Source organism: Schistocerca gregaria, chromosome 2, assembly GCF_023897955.1.
Source record: "Schistocerca gregaria isolate iqSchGreg1 chromosome 2, iqSchGreg1.2, whole genome shotgun sequence".
NCBI classification, from domain to species: domain Eukaryota; kingdom Metazoa; phylum Arthropoda; class Insecta; order Orthoptera; family Acrididae; genus Schistocerca; species Schistocerca gregaria.
Window position 1 is genome coordinate 469362140 of NC_064921.1, and position 20922 is coordinate 469383061.

The 20922-nt window shown below is 41.6% G+C and overlaps 1 protein-coding gene across 1 annotated transcript in view; it reads right to left on the reverse strand.

The window, feature by feature from the left end:
* Window positions 1-20922, reverse strand: part of LOC126335840 (brachyurin-like) — a 66552-nt gene that overhangs the window by 40011 nt on the left and 5619 nt on the right. The window contains exons 2-4 of the mRNA XM_049999309.1: window positions 19743-19842; window positions 7315-7465; window positions 2272-2450 (exon numbers count right to left, since the gene is read on the reverse strand). Coding sequence (XP_049855266.1) covers window positions 2272-2450; window positions 7315-7465; window positions 19743-19842 — 430 coding nt within the window. The remainder of the gene's footprint in view (window positions 1-2271; window positions 2451-7314; window positions 7466-19742; window positions 19843-20922) is intronic.

Consider the following 20922-nt stretch of genomic DNA (forward strand, 5'->3'; position numbering starts at 1 on the left):
ACTACATCAGATGGAAAAAATCGAGGTCGAAAAACCACATAAAAAGCAAAATGTCATCGGCCTTTATCTGCTGTGCGACTGGAGCAAGATATATTAAATATGCTGTCCGCCGTTTTCTGCAACAAGTTGAAAGTGTGAAACAAGGTATTCCCCAACAGATCGGAGTGTCTCAGGGGTCACGTTCAGAATGCGTTGCGCAATGCGTGTCTTCAGTTGAGCCACGTTCGTAATTGGACCACTGAACTCAACATCGTTCAGACATCCGAAAGTGGCGCGAATTAAGATCTGGTGATCTCGGCGGTGAGGCCATAGAGAAATGACGGCTGATAATTCTAGCGTTTTCGAAATGCCTCTGCAGCAGACGATTTACTGGCTGTGCAATGTGCTGGGGAACGTCATCTTGCACGAAAATGATCTTATCCACACATCCACGCTGTTGAAGGATTGGAATGGAACACGCATGGCGTTTATCAGTGACGATACAGGAGTCATTTCCTCGAAAAAAAAAATACGACGCCTCAACAAACGATGCCGCACCTCACAATCAACTTTGAAGAATGAAGTAGTACCAGTTGATGTGCGTGCGGACTTGCTGTGTCCATATTCTGCAATTCTGCGTATTGGCGTGTCCTTGGAGATGGCAATGGGCTTCTTCTGTCCACAGAGTGGTCCATGGTCATTCATTGTCCACTTCCACGCGAGCAAGAAATTCCAAAGTGATCGTTTGTTTTGCTGCCAGGTCAGCAGAAGGTAGCTTCTGAACATGGATGATTTTGTAAGGACAGTAGTGCAGGATATTTTGTAGGATTTTATGCACCGTGCTTTCAGGCATGTCCATGTGCACTGAATGTTTGCACAACACCGCTCGATCCCTCCTGCAATTCTGTGACCACCTTTTGACACATTTCCTCCCTCTGATTACAAAGCAATTAAAAAAATCCTGTATTTTCGAATTTTGTAGTCATTTTCTCTAGACTCTTAGCAGACATTGGACCAATGCCTTTTTTCATAGTCTCCAGGCAACTGCCGCATACCCACCTTCCTTGTAAACGAGTTTTACCGGCAGGGGGCGAGCCTCCACAGAGGCAGTTATATTGGGCCTTCAGGACGTGTGCCGTGCTTCTATTGGTGTGCATATTTTGACGTTTATAGCAACAGCTATTTTTCAAATTTTCGTTAAAATTTGTTGGTTCCATGTCATTTCACTCTGAGCAGTTGTCCTCTTTCTACAGCATTTTTAAAGGAGAACTGTGGTTAAGAGCAAAGTATAACAATTTAGCGTATAAAAATATTTAAAAGTATGACAAATCGATAAATTCTATGTGCCATAACTCCAAATTCGAAGTGTTTTAAGTTGGAGTACAAGGACACGATCTCACAGTGCAGTCGCAGTCAAATTTCTTAAAAGAGACTCGACCACAAGAGACTGCACCCCGCGCATCATAGGTGGCGCTCACCACAGTGAGCTACATGGCACCGATTATCAGGCAAGTAGTCAATATATACGACAATAAATTAATAACAAGCGTACATGTACAAATGAAGAACCATATACTTATTAATACGAATGTTCTACCACTCTAATGATCGTATGCAACAGTATTTCATCTGTTGGACATTCGTATTAATAAGTATATGCTCCTTCATTTGCACATGTAGGCGTGTTATTAATTTATCGTCGTATATATTGACTAGTTGCCTGATAAACGGCGCGATGTAACTAACTGTAGTGAGCGCCACCTACGGTGAGCGTGGTGCAGCCTATTTGACGGCCGTGACGGCATATTTGACAGAGGTTGTGGCGGAGACATTCGGTGCCATCTGTAATTTTACTTATGTTCGAAACAGGCTTATGTCTGTTGACGCAACCGCTGGCCTAAGACATCATTCATTTATTAGTCTGTATGTAAGTAATATGTTATGACTTACGTAATTTTGAAGTCTTCAAAGATTTACGTCTATAGAAGTTCATTCCGATATGATTCGCTTGCGCAGAAACAATTACACTTTTGAACGGGAACAGATTGTAGTATCAATATGTTAACATTCCAAATATTTCAGGCAAACCTCACGCCATATCTCAAGCACGTGACGTTGGAGCCCGTGTTTATCGCTGACAATTCTGTCGTATGCGTTTGAATGCCAAATCCATAGATAATCATACCGTAGAATTGTGACTTGGAAGCCATATTAGCACTAGGAACAAAAGTATTTAAGAATCTCTGACCTACATCTCAAAAGCCTAGAAGACATTTAAGTGGAGACACTCACCGGTGACGGTGATGGGATCGGACCACAAGATGACGCCGACGTCATAGTAGGCGGCATTGCCGTCCGGAGTGTAGAAGGCGTCGTTCTTGATGGCGTCGGTGGTGGTGATGGACTGGCTATTGTCCCCAGACGTAGGAAACGGCTCCAGGCTTCCGAGCAGAACTGTGAAGAACGAACCGCTGCAACAGGTCGTGAGCAGCGGCTCAGTCGCGCTTTACCTCAGCAAATCTCATGAGAAGACCGACATACTGAATAAGGTATCTGAAATTGTTCACAGTGGAAGGTCATAATATGGTGTATCCTTTTAATCGTCCCACGAACTTCGAAATGGCAGACATTCCGATAACTGACCGCGGAATAGAAAAATAAGAACAATTACCTTGTAGTAGAAAGGCTTGTGGACCAGATGAGATACCTGTAAGATTCGACAGGGATTATTCAAAAGAACTTGTTCTCCTTCTAGCAGCAATTTAATGTAGATCGCTGGAGCAAAGAGGCGAACCAAGGGATTTTAAAACAGCGCACGTCACTCCCATTTCCAAGAAGGCTCGTCTACAGGTGCACATAGATGCACGATATATTGTTGGCGTCAATCTGTCGCAGAACTGTGGAACCTGTTACATGTTCATGTGCTATGACTGTTTTGGAGAAGGAAAACTCCTCCGTAAAAATCAATCACGATTCTGCGAACAGAGATCTTGCAAAACTCAGTCCGCTCTGTTTCTCCGTGAGATGTACAGCGCTGGTGACATAGGCGTTCTGGTTGATGCCGTGTTCCTTGACTGCCGGAAGGCGTTTGACACTGTGCTGCACTGACTTTTACTGAAAAACACGAGCTTAGCGAGTATCAAACCAGCCTGGAATCAAGACTTCCTTGCGGACAGAACTCAACACGTCGCTCTTGACGGAACAAAATCGACTGATACAAAGGCAATTTCCAGAATACCCCAGGGAAGTGTGATAGGTCCGTTACTTTAACGGTGCACGTAAATGATCCGGTAGAAAGCGTGGAAGTTCTTTAAGATTGTCCACAGAAGTTGCGGTTGTGTATAAGAAAGTAGCAACGTCAGAAGACAGTAACGATATACGTAAGGATAAAACAAGGGAAACCAGAGCTCGTACGGAAAGATATAGGTGTTCGTTCTTTCCGCACGCTACACGAGATTGGAATAATAGAGAATTGTGAAGGTGGTTCGATGAACCCTTTGCCAGGCACTTAAATGTGATTTGCAGAGTATCTATGCTGATGTAGATACGAAGAGCTAATGGATGATGTACGTTAATAAGTGCAATATATTGCGCATAGATGGGAAAAGAAATCCTCTACTTTATAAGTACAGTATTGATGACAAATTGCTGGAAACAGTATATACCACAAAATACCTTGGAGTAACTATCCAGAACTACGCTTGGAGAAATAAATCACGTAAAACAGCAGGAAAAGCGTTTACCAGATCCATTAAAGAAGAGGCTTCGCAACGCTTGCTCGACTGAATTTTTCAGTAGTGTTAATCGATTTGGGACGCTTGCCAGGTAGGACTGACAGAAGAGGTGAAGATCCAACGAAGAGCAGTGCTTTCCATCACGGGATCGTCTGGCTCGTGCGAGAGCGTTACAGAGATGCTCAATAATTTCCACTGGTAGAGGCATTGTGCATCACAGAGAGGTTTACTATTGTGATTTTCTGTTATAATTTCACGAGAGTACTTCCTGGGAAGAGCCGAACAATATGTTATATCCTCCCTCATTCTCGCGAGATGAGCACACCTAAAAAAATTTTGGTAATATAGAGGATTACCAAGGGTCACAATTCGGACTCGCCGTTCGCGAATGGAGCAGGGAAGGGGGCATCAGTTTGCGGTACCACAATTCCCGTAGTCACCTTATGGTGGCTTAGGGAGCAGTGATGTAGATATAGAATCAGACGCCATGTGGTATGATTTCAGGAAGTTGGTTCTCTCTCGTGCGATAGCGAGAAAACTACCTTTGTCAACCGTGTGACTCGACTGCAAGTTCATCACCAAGATAAATAAGACGCTATATTCCCTCGGTTATTAAAAATGCTTGTATCGATTTGATTCCTAATTCTTGAATCAGTGTCAGGTGGACTTTCGCAGTCTCCTACCGCAACGGCAGGGTTCACACGCTAGCCTGGAGTCCAACATTTGCATTTACTGGCACAGTTCCTTCCTTGAACCAAAAATGCAATTCTGACAACAATTTATGTGCTCAAAAGTTAGTTTAGAGTGACAAAATAAATTATTGGTCATCATAATAGACTGAGATTACTAGTGTTTCTTTGGGAAGATACGCATTGTAACATTCCAACTGCTGTTCGTCAAGAAAACCTTGATCCAGTTCCACGTCAGAGAGGAGAACTGACCGAATGGAGCCTCAACAACAGTAGAATATCCGGCAATGTGATGAGCCTCAAGTGCACGTGTCTCTACAATGCTCAGTTAGTCTTATGTGATAGGTTTCGACACTAAGATTAACACCTAAGTTGTCTTGTAAAAACATTTTATGTATAGTAAGCCTGAACGCTATTATAGTCATAGACTGTTTATTAAGATGTTTCCTTCTAGTGCTACAAGCTTATTTCGGCTCCACTGGTATTGTCAAGCTATCTGCAAACATATGGAGGTGTTAGTACCCATATCTATGTATATTCGTAACCAATAACCATTCTGTATATATATGTTGTACTTATTACCATAACACAATCAACGCTGTCACTATGTCATACTTTGTACTTCTGCGTATCGTAGGTGTAGCACAGACAAAACTGTTGCTCTCTACTGGAATTTATTGCATAGCAATATACAGTAAGACCAATTCAATATTTTCCCTCAGATAACGACTCTTTCTGGAGCGAAAGTTGTTACCACGGGCAGCTGGAGCGATACTAGCGCTCCAATGGTGAGAAAGCAGTCATAAGTATGTTAGTTTTTAATTTTTTTCTATTTAATTAACCGAACAGTTGTTATACTTTAGCATCCCATGCAATAGTAAGTTACCAAGATACATGAATTATCTTGAGGTACATGTAAAAACAACAGAATCGCATTGATTCAATTACATAATCTACACCTCATTCACGATGAAGTACTTTCAAATGTTTCTACAGGGTGACATTTATTGACTATATGAAAAAAAAACGTAAATTAGTTACAAACTACGCTGTGCACACAATTTATTCGACATGTGTATGTCAATACAGATATTCGGATGTAGGTTATGAGTTATGACCCGTTCGATATACTTGCCAAAACTGACGATCATGTGGCGCAGTCCAATCGCGAAATGTTGCATGACCCGCTGACGTGTTCGATTATCGATGCTGTCGAATGGCTATTTTCAGCTCAGCAATAGTTTTCGCGTTATTTCTGTACTAATTGTCTTGAATATAGTCCTACAAAAACAAATCGGATGTGTTCAGATGCGGCAATATAGCGGCAAGTCGAGGCCCATGTCAGTGGACTCTGGGTATCCCATAGCCAGAATACGGGCCCCAAAGTTCTCCTCCAGGACATCAAACACTTTCTTGCTTCCATTGAGGCGAGCTCCTTCTCGCATGAACCACATCTCGTTGAAATCAGGGTCAGTTTGTACAATGGGTGTAAAATCACCTTTCAATACCTTCACTTACCGTTCGCTAGTCACGGTACCACCAAGGAATATCGCACCGATTATTCCGTGAATGGACATTGCACACCACACAGGCACCCGTTGAGGGTAAAGAGACTTCTCCATCGTGAAATGCGGGTTCTCAGTCCTCCATGTGCGCTAATTTTGCTTTTTGTTGAACCCATTCAAATTAAAGTCGGCTTGGTCTTTAAATCCCTAAACTAAACCACATTCACATCAAACTCCCGTTCGTCAATTCTGTGCATGGTCCTGATTTATTTCTTCGGACATAATGTTGCCAGTGGGTAGGACTTCGACTCGCACACTTTTAGCTTACAATCATCCAGCAATGGCTGCGAGAAGGAACATGCTAGGCTGTGCTGTGAAGATGCGTAATTTTATTTTCCTTTCCGCAGTAAGTTTTAACAGAAAACAGGAACGCTCTGTTATGGCTAACTTTATAATCTTTCCTATTAGTAAATCAAAACAATGCGAAGTATCCAGTATATTTTGGACAAATGGCAGCATCGCTCGTAAATAATGAAATCCTTTATTTTTCAGATCGAGTTCGGTCACTGTAATCACCTGTAAAATAAAATATTTCAATATTTACGACCGATCCTGTTATTTCTCCAAAACATATAGACAATTATACGGTCGTGATGCACACGGTTCTCAGTGGAGTTAGGCATCAATGCGAAATATTCTTATTAAAGATACTATGCTCACAGATACAATAGCTGGAATAGTCTCTCTCATACCCCGTGCGTACCCCTTGAGTACCGATTTACCCATTCATGTTGACTTTTATTCCTAATCAAGGTTTCGTTTGTGATAAGAATACATAAGGTAAGAGGGGGTTGAGGATGAGATGAGCAGGAAAGCGGGGAAGAAATAAATATAAAGAAGGGATAGGAGGATACTGACCGAGAGATGAGGGAGGAGGAGATGGATAGAGAGAGTGAGGGATAAAAGATGTACAGGGAGCAGGGGAAAGATGATGGACAGCGATAGGGTGAGGAGGAAGAGATGGACAAAGGAAGGGAGAAGAGGAGAGAGATAGAGAGGGGGAGAAAGAGACGTGTATACAATTCCCATACATGTTCAGCAATTGCAAAGATTGTCGAGTCAGCTAGTCATAAATATTTCCCGGACAAGTTTCAGTTTGCCCCTGCTTTTGGAAGACCCTGCTTCTTCAGATTATCAGTAGCAAAAGTCACTGGGCCATCTCGCTCGGTATGTGGTTTCAAAAGACTAATGTAGTCCAACTATTTGTTGATCTAGAAAGGTTGTCTAACACTTAAGATTTTCTATGTAAGCGCGTCGAGTATTGGTATTAATTATTCCATGCTTTGGCGATTACATTACTTTTACATACGGAACGCGCCAGTATTGCTACAAAATGTGTGTACTTACGCGTCGACGCAGTGCGCAGCGGTGAGGACGGCGGTGGTGGAGATGAGGCAGCCGCCGCAGAAAATGGAGCCGTCGATCGTGATGGCCGCTTGGAACGGGAACTGGCCCTGCACGGCCCGCGAACCCTGCACCACGCGGCCTTCTGCAGATGCTGCGGAAAACAAGCGATCGCTTATAGCAATTGCGAAAGAGGAATCCTCTGTTCACGTGCTCACGACCGAATTCTCTTGGGCAGCGGAAGGGGGGGGGGGGGGGAGGGGGGGGAGAACGGGAGGCTCACTGTCGCCGCCTGAGTGGCACTGCAAAGGGGGTGGGTTTGGGTGGGGGGGGGCAAAGGGGGGTGGGGTGAGATTTACTTTCCTCGTGCATTTGCGGCAGTATAAGTGTGTTTACGGTTTCGTATCGAGCTCCTACGACAATAACAACTGCCACAGGAACTGCTTCGTCGCTGATTGCGAGATATATGAATGAAAAACGCAGCACAAAATTGCGCCACAATCACTTCGTAATGGGTATTGCACAAACAGAAACGCCGTTTTTCAGATCGTTAATGACGGCAGCAGTCGGACGCAACACACTCGCGGCCCGAAGTCGACCCCCTCCTACCGATCCAGGAGCATTAGTTCAGAACATCATAAATGAATAATGGAAGTATAATAGAGTATCATAGAGTATCTCAAATGTGTAATGAGAAGGAGGGGTTGGCAACCGCGGTAGTCGCGAGTTCACAAATGTTAATGTGTCAGGAAGTTGTCAGCTAGTTATCTTTTAGTGGATATAAGTAACACTTATATCGGCTAGTAGCAGGTTTATATCTCGTAACAGTATATCTACGATTATGGAGTGTGTGTTCTTTATTAGTTAAAGTCCTTGATTTGTGACAGGAAATTAGAGTATTGTAATGTATACAGGGTGTTTAAGAATCATGAAAGAAGGTTGTATACGTGGAAGAACCCTGGAGATACTAAAAGGTATCAGATAGATTATGTAATGGTAAGACAGAAATTTAGGAACCAGGTTTTAAATTGTAAGACATTTCCAGGGGCAGATGTGGACTCTGACCACAATCTATTGGTTATGACCTGTAGGTTAAAACTGAAGAAACTGCAAAAAGGTGGAAATTTAATGAGATGGGACCTGGATAAACTGAAAGAACCAGAGGTTGTACAGAGTTTCAGGGAGAGCATAAGGGAACAATTGACAGGAATGGGGGAAAGAAATACAGTAGAAGAAGAATGGGTAGCTTTGATGGATGAAGTAGTGAAGGCAGCAAAGGATCAAGTAGGTAAAAAGACGAGGGCTAGTAGAAATCCTGAAATACTGAATTTAATTGATGAAAGGAGAAAATATAAAAATGCAGTAAATGAAGCAGTCAAAAAGGAATACAAACGTCTAAAATATGAGATCGACAGGAAGTGCAAAATGGCTGAGCAGGGATGGCTAGTGGACAAATGTAATGATGTAGAGGCTTATCTCACTAGGGATAAGATAGATACTGCCTACAGGAAAATTAAAGAGACCTTTGTAGATAAGAGAACCACTTGTAGGAACATCAAGAGCTCGATGGAAACACAGTTCTAAGCAAAGAAGGGAAAGCAGAAAGATGGAAGGAGTATATAGAGGGTCTATACAAGGGCGATGTACTTGAGGACAATATTATGGAAATGGAAGAGGATGTAGATGAAGATGAAATGGGAGATACAATACTGCGTGAAGAATTTGACAGAGCACTGAAAGACCAGAGTCGAAACAAGGCCCCCGGAGTAGACAACATTCCATTGGAGCTTTTGACGGCCTTGGGAGAGCCAGTCCTGACAAAACTCTACCATCTGGTGAGCAAGATGTATGAAACAGGCGAAATACCCTCAGATTTCAAGAAGAATATAATAATTCCAATCCCGAAGAAAGCAGGTGTTGACAGATGTGAAAATTACCGAACAATCAGTTTAATAAGCCACAGCTGAAAAATACCAACACGAATTCTTTACAGACGAATGGAAAAACTAGTAGAAGCCGACCTCGGAGAAGATAAGTTTGGATTCCGTAGAAATACTGGAACACGTGAGGCTATACTGACCTTACGACTTATCTTAGAAGAAAGATTAAGGAAAGGCAAACCTATTCTTATAGCATTTGTAGACTTAGAGAAAGCTTTTGACAATGTTGACTGGAATACTCTTTTTCAAATTCTAAAGGTGGCAGGTGTAAAATACAGGGAGCGAAAGGCTATTTACAATTTGTACAGAAACCAGATGGTAGTTATAAGAGTCGAGGGACATGAAAGGGAAGCAGTGGTTGGGAAAGGAGTAGACAAGGTTGTAGCCTCTCCTCGATGTTATTCGATCTGTATATTGAGCAAGCAGTAAAGGAAACAAAAGAAAAATTCGGAGTAGGTATTAAAATCCATGGAGAAGAAATAAAAACTTTGAGGTTCGCCGATGACATTGTAATTCTGTCAGAGACGGCAAAGGACTTGGAAGAGCAGTTGAACGGAATGGACAGTGTCTTGAAAGGAGGATATAAGATGAACATCAACAAAAGCAAAACGAGGATAATGAAATGTAGTCGAGTTAAGTCGGGTGATGCTGAGGGAATTAGATTAGGAAATGAGGCACTTAAAGTAGTAAAGGAGTTTTTCTATTTGGGAAACAAAATAACTGATGATGGTCGAAGTAGAGAGGATATAAAATGTAGACTGGCAATGGCAAGGAAAGCGTTTTCGAGGAAGAGAAATTTGTTAACATCGAGTATAGATTTAAGTGTCAGGAAGTCATTTCTGAAAGTATTTGTATGGAGTGTAGCCATGTATTAAAGTGAAACATGGACGATAAATAGGTTAGACAAGAAGAGAATAGAAGCTTTCGAAATGTGGTGCTACAGAAGAATGCTGAAGATTAGATGGGTAGACCACATAAATAATGTGGAAGTATTGAATAGGATTGGGGAGAAGAGAAGTTTGTGGCACAACTTCACCAGAAGAAGGGATCGGTTGGTAGGACATGTTTTGAGGCATCAAGGGATCACAAATTTAGCATTGGAGGGCAGCGTGGAGGGTAAAAATCGTAGAGGGAGACCAAGAGATGAATACACTAAGCAGATTCAGAAGGATGTAGGTTGCAGTAGGTACTGGGAGATAAAGAAGCTTGCACAGAATAGAGTAGCATGGAGAGCTGCATCAAACCAGTCTCAGGACTGAAGACCACAACGACAACAACAACAGGGTGTTACAAAAAGGTACGGCCAAACTTTCAGGAAACATTCCTCACACACAAATAAAGAAAAGATGTTATGTGGACATGTGTCCGGAAACCCTTAATTTCCACGTTAGAGCTCATTTTAATTTCGTCTGTATGTACTGTACTTCCTCGATTCACCGTCAGTTGGCCCAATTGAAGGAGGGTAATGTTGATTTCGGTGCTTGTGTTGATATGCGACTCATTGCTCTACAGTACTAGCATCAAGCACATCAGTACGTAACATCAGCAGGTTAGTGCTCATCACGAACGTGGTTTTGATGTCAGTGCAATGTTTACAAATGAGGAGTTGGCAGTTGCTCATTTGATGCATGGATTAGCACGGGGCGATAGCCGTGGCGCGGTACGTTTGTATCGAGACAGATTTTCAGAACGAAGATGTCCCGACAGGAAGACGTTCGAAGCAATTGATCGGCGTCTTAGGGAGCACGCAGCATTCCAGCCTATGACTCGCGACTGGGAAGACCTAGAATGACGAGGACACCTGCAATGGGCGAAGCAATTCTTCGTGCAGTTGACGATAACCCTAATGTCAGCGTCAGAGAAGTTGCTGCTGTACAAGGTAACGTTGACCACGTCACTGTATGGAAAGTGCTATGGGAGAACCAGTTGTTTCCGTACCGTGTACAGTGTGTGCAGGCACTATCAGCAGCTGATGGGCTCCACGGGTACACTTCTGCTAATGGTTCATCCAACAGAGTGTCAATGCTCATTTCGGTGCTAATGTTCTCTTTACGGATGAGGCTTCATTAAAACGCGATCAAATTGTAAATTTTCACAATCAACATGTGTGGGCTGACGAGAATCCGCACGCAATTGTGGAATCACATCATCAACACAGATTTTCTGTGAACATTTGGGCAGGCATTGTTGGTGATGTCTTGATTGGGCCCCGTGTTCATCCACCTACGCTCAATGGAGCACGTTATCATGATTTCACACGGGATACTATACCTGTGCTGCTAGAACATGTGCCTTTACAAGTACGACACAACATGTGGTTCATGCACGATGGAGCTCCTGTACATTTCAGTCGAAGTTTTCGTACACTTCTCAACAACAGATTCGGTGACCGATGGATTGGTAGAGGCGGACCAATTCCATGGCCTCCACGCTCTCCTGACCTCAACCCTCTTGACTTTCATTTATGGGGGCATTTTAAAGTTCTTGTCTACGCAACCCCGGTACCAAATGTAGAGACTCTTCGTGCTCGTATTGTGGACAGCTGTGATACAATACGCCATTCTTCAGAGTTGCATCAGCGCATCAGGGATTCCATGCGACGGAGGGTGGCTGCATGTATCCTCGCTAACGGATGACATTTTCAACATTTCCTGTAACAAAGTGTTTGAAGTCACGCTGGTACGTTCTGTTGCTGTGTGTTTCCATTCCACGATTAATGTGATTTGAAGAGAAGTAATAAAATGAGCTCTATCATGGAAAGTAACCATTTCCGGACACATATCCACATAACATATTTTCTTTCTTTGTGTGTGAGGAATGTTTCCTGAAAGTTTGGCCGTACCATTTTGTAATACCCTGTATACTTGAAAAGATGAATGATTGTTTAAAATAACGAAATTTTATATGTGGATATTTCTAAGAAAAACAATGTGTATTTGAAGCTGGTACATGCTTAGGGCACTTGTGTTTGTAAAATATAAAAGACATAGGGAAGTCCCTTCGCAACGGAAGTGGCAGAGCGAGATGTAAAATGTAGCTTTGGCGGTCGAACGGGGCGGCTACTTGGCGGGAACAGTGCGCAGTCAGTGGTTAGCTGTTGCAAGGTACACATCGAGTGTGCCAAGGGAGGCAACTGGAAGCCGTTTTGCAAAGAATTTTGCCTCGGATGTGGATTTGGCTGTTGCCTAGTACTCTCTCCAATAAGGAATGTCTCAAAGACTTTAAAAATCCGTCGCCAACAAGTAGCTTTATACAGCATTCAAACATCAACAGCCGTGAGGACAGCTAGCCGCCATGTCGCTTACCACCACAACTTTGGCACTGCTCCACTAACTTCATGCATACAGATATACATCAGAACATGGACCAGTTACTTTGTGTGAGTGACTTTAATAATAATCCTAATGCTATAAATCTGTGTTTGGAACCACAACTTCTATCTTGATCATGAAGCTATGCAGGTTCCTCTTCTAAGTGTTTTTAAAACCGGGTTTCGTATTTCAAATGAATTAGTGATTTATTTATGTTGGTCAAATGTGCAAAGATTAGCAAAAGTTGAAGTTAAAACCATGAGAATTTAGTTAGTTAGGAATTTGCTTAAGCACTCTCAGTTTAGTGCAAAGTACCGTTCTGAAAAGATACAGTACCAGATAGTGTAAATGTTACTGTCTGAAATAGCTGATTCACAGGTGATGAAAAAGACAAATACGTTAAACTTATCTGAAACATAATTTAGTCTCGACTACTATAATTGTTTTTTGTTGTTGTAGTTAATGAGTTGAGTGTTGAATAATTTGCCTTGAGAAGTAAAATATAAACTAACCCATGTGAAGTTAAGGAGTGAATTTTTTCGAAGTAGTCTTTGCTACTGAAATAATCACAGAGCTTAACTAGTGATACTATACCAGTTTATGGGTCCCCACCATATACTCCTCATCTTAGAAGGTAATTGAAATATTGTTGATACTAAAGAAATCTGATATATTTCTATAAATGGGAGTATAAACATTGTGATATTATTTGTCTTTTTTTGTTAGTGGTTGTTACATGTCAGTTAAGTGAGAACCCCCCCCCCCCCCATCCATGTCCAAATTTAGTTCTGCACTTCTTGCAGTAACATTTCCGTGCTGTTTAAAGTAATAATCTTGAGTGTAACTCTTATTAGTATAAGTTTCGCACAGTTTTGTTTTCTATGATTATTATTTTGTGCATTATTGGTAATTGCTGCTACCTAATATACAATTTTCTTAAACATATATGTCCTAATTATTGTGCCTAATTGAGCTGGCGACCGTTCATTATTTCATTCTTATATGAATTTTGCTACTTTCATTAACCCAAAATTCGAAATCTGTTTAATTTTCTGTTAATTGCAATATATTCAATTTTACAGTCTGATATCTTTATCCATAGATACACATGCGCTCAAAATTCCCAAATCCTCTCAGAGAATGACATTGACTGGTGTCACGACAGGTTAGTGTTATATGTGGGTTTTCGCGTGACACGCCTTAATGTTCAGTAGTTGGGGAAGAGTGGCGTATAACGTATATCGAGCTAATTTTATAACCTCGATATCAACGAGTTGGTGAACGATACCACACTGACTTCATACTCTAACAGTAAGATTGATTACTTTGGGGAGTGACAGTTCTTAGGAAGGTATGTGTAAGAAATTTGCACCATTCGTCTTTCCACTGTAAAAGAAGACTTTGACAAATATTGCTACTAATGTTGGTGAAATTCCCCGGCGGACTCTGCAGGTGAATCAACTTCTGACACCTCTTCGGAAGTTCCTCTGAATAAGAAAGGAAGAAGGGTTGGCTTTCTTCAGTTCTCCTTCTTCATCTTCTCCTTTTAGAATGCAGAGGAGCTAGTTCATATCGGCCCCTACTGCAACTTTGATTGAAAGGAGTCACGGTTACACTGAGGCTGCTTGTTACAGTATTTTTCCGCTTGCAACCAAATGGTCATCTACATACGATCTTATAGGGAGTGCTCTAAAATATCACTTACAAAATTATAAGACCTGCAAAGGCCACCGAGTGGACAATATTCTGAATTAGAACCCTTGTCCAGAAACGTATCTTTCCCGCACTACAGCTATTTGAAAACACGTTTGCTAGGTAGGTATGCAACAAGGTAGTCATGGTGGGGGTGTTTACGTCGGATCGTCTAATATCATTTGACGTCTGTTCTACTTTTCTGCCCTGGTTCGAGCCTCATTCATGTGAGTGTTACAGCAACTGGCTGAGTTCATGTTTGCAGAATACCAAGAGAATCTGTCAACGAGTTCTTTGGCTGTCAATGAAAAGAATTGTAGAACATGTGATGTACTCGGTCATGCCTAATAAATTACTTGTGAAACTGGTCGCTTTACCAACATGTTATCAAATGGCTATTGTACGGAAACGGTACGTACCGATACTTTGGTTCCAGTTCACAATATTATCTACTCATTCCCCTCTAAAAATCCTAGAAGTTTGTGAGGGCAGTTTTAGAGTATGCTGTTTATGTTAATAGCAGATCGTACATGCCGCCAAAATGCCAAAACAAATCCAAATGTAGCATCGACTGTCATCCTTTTATTAATAATACAGTGATGGTTAGCATTCACTCGACTTGTACCCTACACCTCATTATAAGTAAAGAATAATTGTCATTATTCGACGACGAAGACACATACTGAACAACTGCCTCGTCCTCCTAAACAAAATAAGATTGTGTTACGTGTTAATAGACACGAACACTTTTCATACGAGGTTTTAAAGTCATCTGACGTACATCACAATGAATGGAAACAAAGTGAAACGAATCCACATTATTCGATTTTTAAACTTGGTTAGTTTTAAAATTTACAGTCACGAGTTCTCTTTAGAATGTATGTGTATGCCATTTAGGCTATACAAATTCCCCAAACAGAACGAACTTACTAATATTAGACTCGTAAACGAAGAAAAAGGATTCTTAATGATAGGGCGCATAAATGATCTCTGGATTAGATATAGCCTTCTCTCGTTAATTATGCAGAGAATATAGTTAAGAACTATGAAACAATATACACATATACTTTTTATAAGTATATGCTAAACAAGTTCATTTTTTCAGACGTATCTAAAAAGGTAAGACAAACTGGCTCCTTGATTAAGCTAGCGGCTTCAAACGTGTGGAAGCAGCAAGCTGCCTACATAAGAAAAACAGAAGAAACCTTAATGTATAGTACGATTAAGACTACCCTCTTCAGCGCATGTTATAATGAACTGTGGGTGTAGATAAAATCTGAAGCTGACTACGCAGAAATTCTAAGTACAGGGAAACGGGAGGTATTAATTATCAGAACTGTAACTGCTTCACGTCAACCGTTGGCGTACAACATGTAGCTAAGTACAGATTCTCGGATTCGATTCCCGGCGGGGTCAGGGATTTTCTCTGCCTCGTCATGACTGGGTGTTGTGTGATGTCCTTAGGTTAGTTAGGTTACGTTCTAAGTTCTAGGGGATTGATGACCATAGATGTTAAATCCCATAGTGCTCAGAGCCATTTTAGCCATTAAGTACAGATTATGGACGAAAATATAGAATAACAGAGAAGGCGGAGATGAAAAATCTTGCTATCGGACACGATGTTGCAAAACAGCTGTCTGTGTTCTGCACTTCTCTCGCCACTTACCGCTGTCGCTGGGTCTCTGGCGTTCAACGGAAGAATTTGGCATTTCTGCGAATGTTTATGCTGTGACATCTTAGAGGTGACGCACAGAAGTAAAATTTAAAAGCACCTGTAAGCGGCTCATGCGAGCGAGGGCAACCAAAGTAGACGAATGTGTGTGTAATGCAAGAAAGGGTTTCTTAGAACTGCTTAAAAAAATGTACTTTTAACGAACCAAATACTCGTAGCAGATTCGCTGAAAAAACTCCCATGAATATTCAGAGATTACAGAACTACTGACTAAGGCAGTTCTAAAAATCTCAGCTAATATATTCTAAATGAAAATTAGCTTAAAACTGAAATCATTAGCAACGAGATCTTTAGAAGAAAGCAAAGTGTTCGTCGGAAACGAAAGGTTATGTAGATTGCAGCTTGAAGTGTAAATTGCAGTACAGGAAGGAATTGAGTCAAATGAGGTGTGAGCGGAGATTATTTTGGTGAGCATTAACTGCAAAGCACAAGCGAACATTTGGAGTTACTGTTTCCCTCGAGCTGCTGTCAGGTTCACCTGCAGAAGTAGTACACAAGAGTTGAATAACATTTCTGCACTGCTACGCATATATCTATTACGGAACGTTAAACTTGGAAGAGACTGTAACTACTCAGCAACGGACAAACAGAACAGGTTTTTATAAATGGATGACACACTCCAAATAAGAATTAAACCCAGGTAAATGTTTGGCACAGTCTCGAAAGAGTCTAATGGGAAGTTTATCCAAGCACAATTTTCTAAAACCTCTTTCTTTCGCAAAGAAGATGATCCGTTTCTTAGTTATCTCCGGGGCACATATTATTTAATGGGGCACATATTATTTAATGGAAACATGAAAGCTTTCAGGCACCTGAATTTCTTTTAAGTTAGAGGTGATGCGGATGCTGAATTAATATCAATCCATTCTTATATGTCTAACGTGAACGACAAATAGTTCAACCTTGCACAAACTCAATGTTTTTCCCCAACAGTACTCGAACATATTTTTCCATAACATATTTGTTGAACTACCTAAGAGCTTTCGAATGTTGAAAAGAGAAATGAGGGAGAACACCGCCTGAAGTATACGTTTGTGAAATGCTTCTTGTGTGATCAGTAGGTATGGTTCCAAAATTTTGTATTTCCTAACTTAAGGTAGGTCTCGAAACACGAAGAGAAATAAAGCCGCCTGACACCACCAGAATGAAATGGGTGAGACTTGAGGTGTCTTCTGCAGAACAGAGTAAACAGAGGAGTGAGTTCGCAAAGGATATGATCCTGTTGGAAGCGCACATATTCGCGTATTCTGTTACAAGGATTTCACAGAAGTTGCATGGGTTCTGGTACACGGATGTTTTAACCTGTAATTACTTCGATTTCGAGGTCACGTTAATCATCTTCGCCCATATTGGATGCTACTGTGAAGTGGCAATTCTATTTTGCAATAGGTAATTGTACACATAATTACTTGTCTTTCTTGTATGCAACAATAGATATTCTGAGACTTTTGGCCACATAGTGGTTTCCTAGTACACTTTATTATTTAAGTATGGAACACACGTCACACTATATTAACATACCAAACCAATATTTACAGAATTTGAACATTTAAAAGAAAGCTTTTCTCGTTCTTGACTGGAATACACTCTTTGAAGTCTCAAAGGTAGCAGTGATGGAATACGCTAGCTGATCAGAAGTATCTGGACACCTTGTGTACTACGGAATTTGTGTAGCATTATATGTCACAAGAGAAGGACTCATCAGTACAAAAGGAGTCGGGAAGTATTTTGTTGCCTGTAGATAAGAAATAACAGCATAAATAGTCGGTCGCGGGAGTTTACTGATTTCGAAAAAAAATTGTTCAAATGACTCTCAGCACTATGGGACTTAACATCTGTGGTCATCAGTGGCCTAGAACATAGAACTACTTAAACCTAACTAACCTAAGGATATCACACACATCCATGCCCGAGGCAGGATTCGAACTTGCGACCGTAGCTGATTTCGAAAGTCAACAAGTTATTCGATGTCACCTGAGTAACCTGCAGTACATTTCAACACTTCGGAAGCTGCGGAACTGGACAATTGATGTGACTGAGAAGAGGCGATGTTAAGGAAAAACCACAGCTGATCAAAGACTAGGCAGACTTCATCTACTAACAGGGTCGGTCGAGCATTGCGGGTGATGGTTGTAACAAATCAATAGTTTTCAACAGAAGGAATGACTCGTGAGTTTTAGTGCTATCAGCAGTCCAGCTAGCTCAATGAATGTGCGTGGGAAGTTAAAAAGAACGCAGTGCGGTGGTTGAGGAGCTCTTTATCAGCCACACAGTTCTGTAATCAAGGCTAAGTGGCGCCTGAGATGGTGCAAACGGTGGCGCCATTGGACAGTGGATGACGGGAAACGAGTGGACTGGAGTGATGACTCACGCTATATTCTATGGCAATCCGATACAGGGGTTTCGGTTTGCGAATGCCAGCAGAACCTTACCTTCCATCACCTGTGGTGCCAACTGTCAAATACGGAAGAGAAGGTGTTCCGAGGTATGGGCACGTCTTTTGCGGTCTGGGTGTGTTCCCCACACTGCGTATCGTAGAGGAACAGTTCGGAGGCGATTATTGTTTGGATGAGCGACAAAATGCAGCCTGTTGTAAAGCACCATCTATAAGGCGATGGTCAGTGGACAATAACATACCTGAATTGGTCTAGCCTGTTCCGAGTCCGGACATCTGGAGTGATTTCGAATGTCCACCCCAGAGTCGAACATCACAACCTTCTGTGGTTGAAAAATGGGCCGTCATTCCTCTATAGACAGACGTCTCCATGTTATATTTGCTATAAAAGTTTAAAGGTTCCCTCAGTTTCCTTTAGTTATTCTGACGAGCGGATTTTCGTCCAGACGGTCTTATGTGGCTGACTTGGAACTTTTCCAGGCTACACAATGAATGTCATCTGACAGTTTTACCTAATTTGATGATTTCTAACCACGACGAAACACATTGTTGTTATATAAAAACTCTTTACAACTATGATTATTTTATTTTTAATATCGGAATTGACAGTGTCTTCAAAGGAATGTTAATATATGAAAATTAGATAGAGTAAAACGAAGGCAATGGAATTCAATCGGGTGATGCTGAGAGACTTAAGATTGGAAATGAAACTCTAAAAGAGCCAGATGATCTTTGTTATTTTGCTAGCAAAATAAGTGGTAAGGCCTAGCTGCGGAGGATATACAATGCAGATCGCAATTACAAGAAAAGCGTTTCTGGAAATAAGAAATTTGTTAGCATCGAACATGGACTTAAATGTTAATAAGTGTTTTCTGAAGGTAATTAAATGGAGTTTAGTGTTGTGCAGAAGTGTATCGCGGACACTAGACAGGTCAGACATTATTACACTAGACGCTTTTGAAGTGTGGAGCTACAGCACAACGGTGAAGATTTGATGGGCAGATCAGTCAACTAATGAAGAGGTACTGAATCATATTGGGAAGAAAAGCTATTTGTAGTAGTACTTGACAAAAAGAACCGATCGGTTCATAGGATCATTCTGTGGTATCAAGAATCAGTCAGTTTGGTGACGTAACTGGTGTGGCGTAAAAATTTGAAACCAATGTTTGACTACATTGAGTATGTTCAAATAGATGTAGGTTGAAGTACTTATGGAAGGACGAAAGGTTTTGCACAGGGTAGACTAGTGCGGAGAGCTGCAGCAAACCAATCTTCGGACTGAATTGACTGCAACAGGTTCCGCGTGTTGTGAAAAATCCCTACATCTTATTGTTCTCTCATGCACTCACTCTGTCACTTACCAGGGGTCCTCTTGGCTGCAGGGGGAGAAGGCGGCGCACGCGGCAGCTTCCTGAGGTGCGAGTGGGAGTGTAGCCTGCCGGCCCGCCGAGGGTCTGCTGCCTGTAAGAGAAGTCAGTGGTCAGCACAGGACATACCTAGCCCGGCAGAGGACCGTCTTGAACCTAGCCGCGACTTAACTATTGTAAGATACCAGAAATCTACTTACCAGGGACTTCAAGAAGATGACAAAACAATTTTTTTAATGTTGTTAGAGGCAACATCGATGTTTCTTTTTTTACTGAATGTGTTACGTATGGTGTGATCGGTAGTGCAGAGGTTAAGTAGTGTTCTGCGAAAGGTTAGTAGTGTTGTATCCAGAGCACTGGAGCGATACATCGGCGGATGGATAAACTGTGCAAGTGTCAATAAGGTTGGTGCAAGTAAATATAATCAACAGTTGAATCTTGTACGTCTTTCCTACCACGATTAGTGGTGGGCGTTTAATTTTAACTCCTATACTCTCTTCCCCTACGATGACAGCAACCAAGGCTCTTCGAATTATGGCCCTAGTGATCTATTCCGTCCTATGTTTCCTGATCAGCACCATAACCAAACCATTGTTGTGATTCCAAATGGTGCACGACTCGTCAGTCAAAATTTCACTGATTAGGGAGCCCATTGTTAGGGTTCCTGCGTCGATGCAAATGAATTTTCGTTATCTAACACTAACATTGTGGTGTGCGTACTGTAAGAAGACCTTCAGTACACACCATAACGAAGTAGGTGAGTGTCAGAAATATGTCTCGTCGTCTTATGGTGGCGTTGTTTACCTTATACCATTAGGTCAGATGGTATAAATGCCACTTGCACGCTTAGAGTAACAGATTGACGGTGACCTACTTTAAACAGAACTTGATTAATATTCACACACATTTATTAAAATAATAACAAGCATAAAAATTACTTAACTTGGTTCTGGATGACTGGCTCAGAATGGTGCAGACAAATACAGACTGACTAATCTGAGGTCTGTATACTCGTTATAATACCTCACGCGTTTGTGTATCACAGCACGAGTGTGATCTGCGAGGAGAAGAGGTTCTATGTAAGAAGCAAACTCATTGGCTGTGTTACATATTAATACGCGCATCGGCGGAAGCAGAATTTGGGCCGTCTCTAAGGCAGCGCCATCTCGTAGTG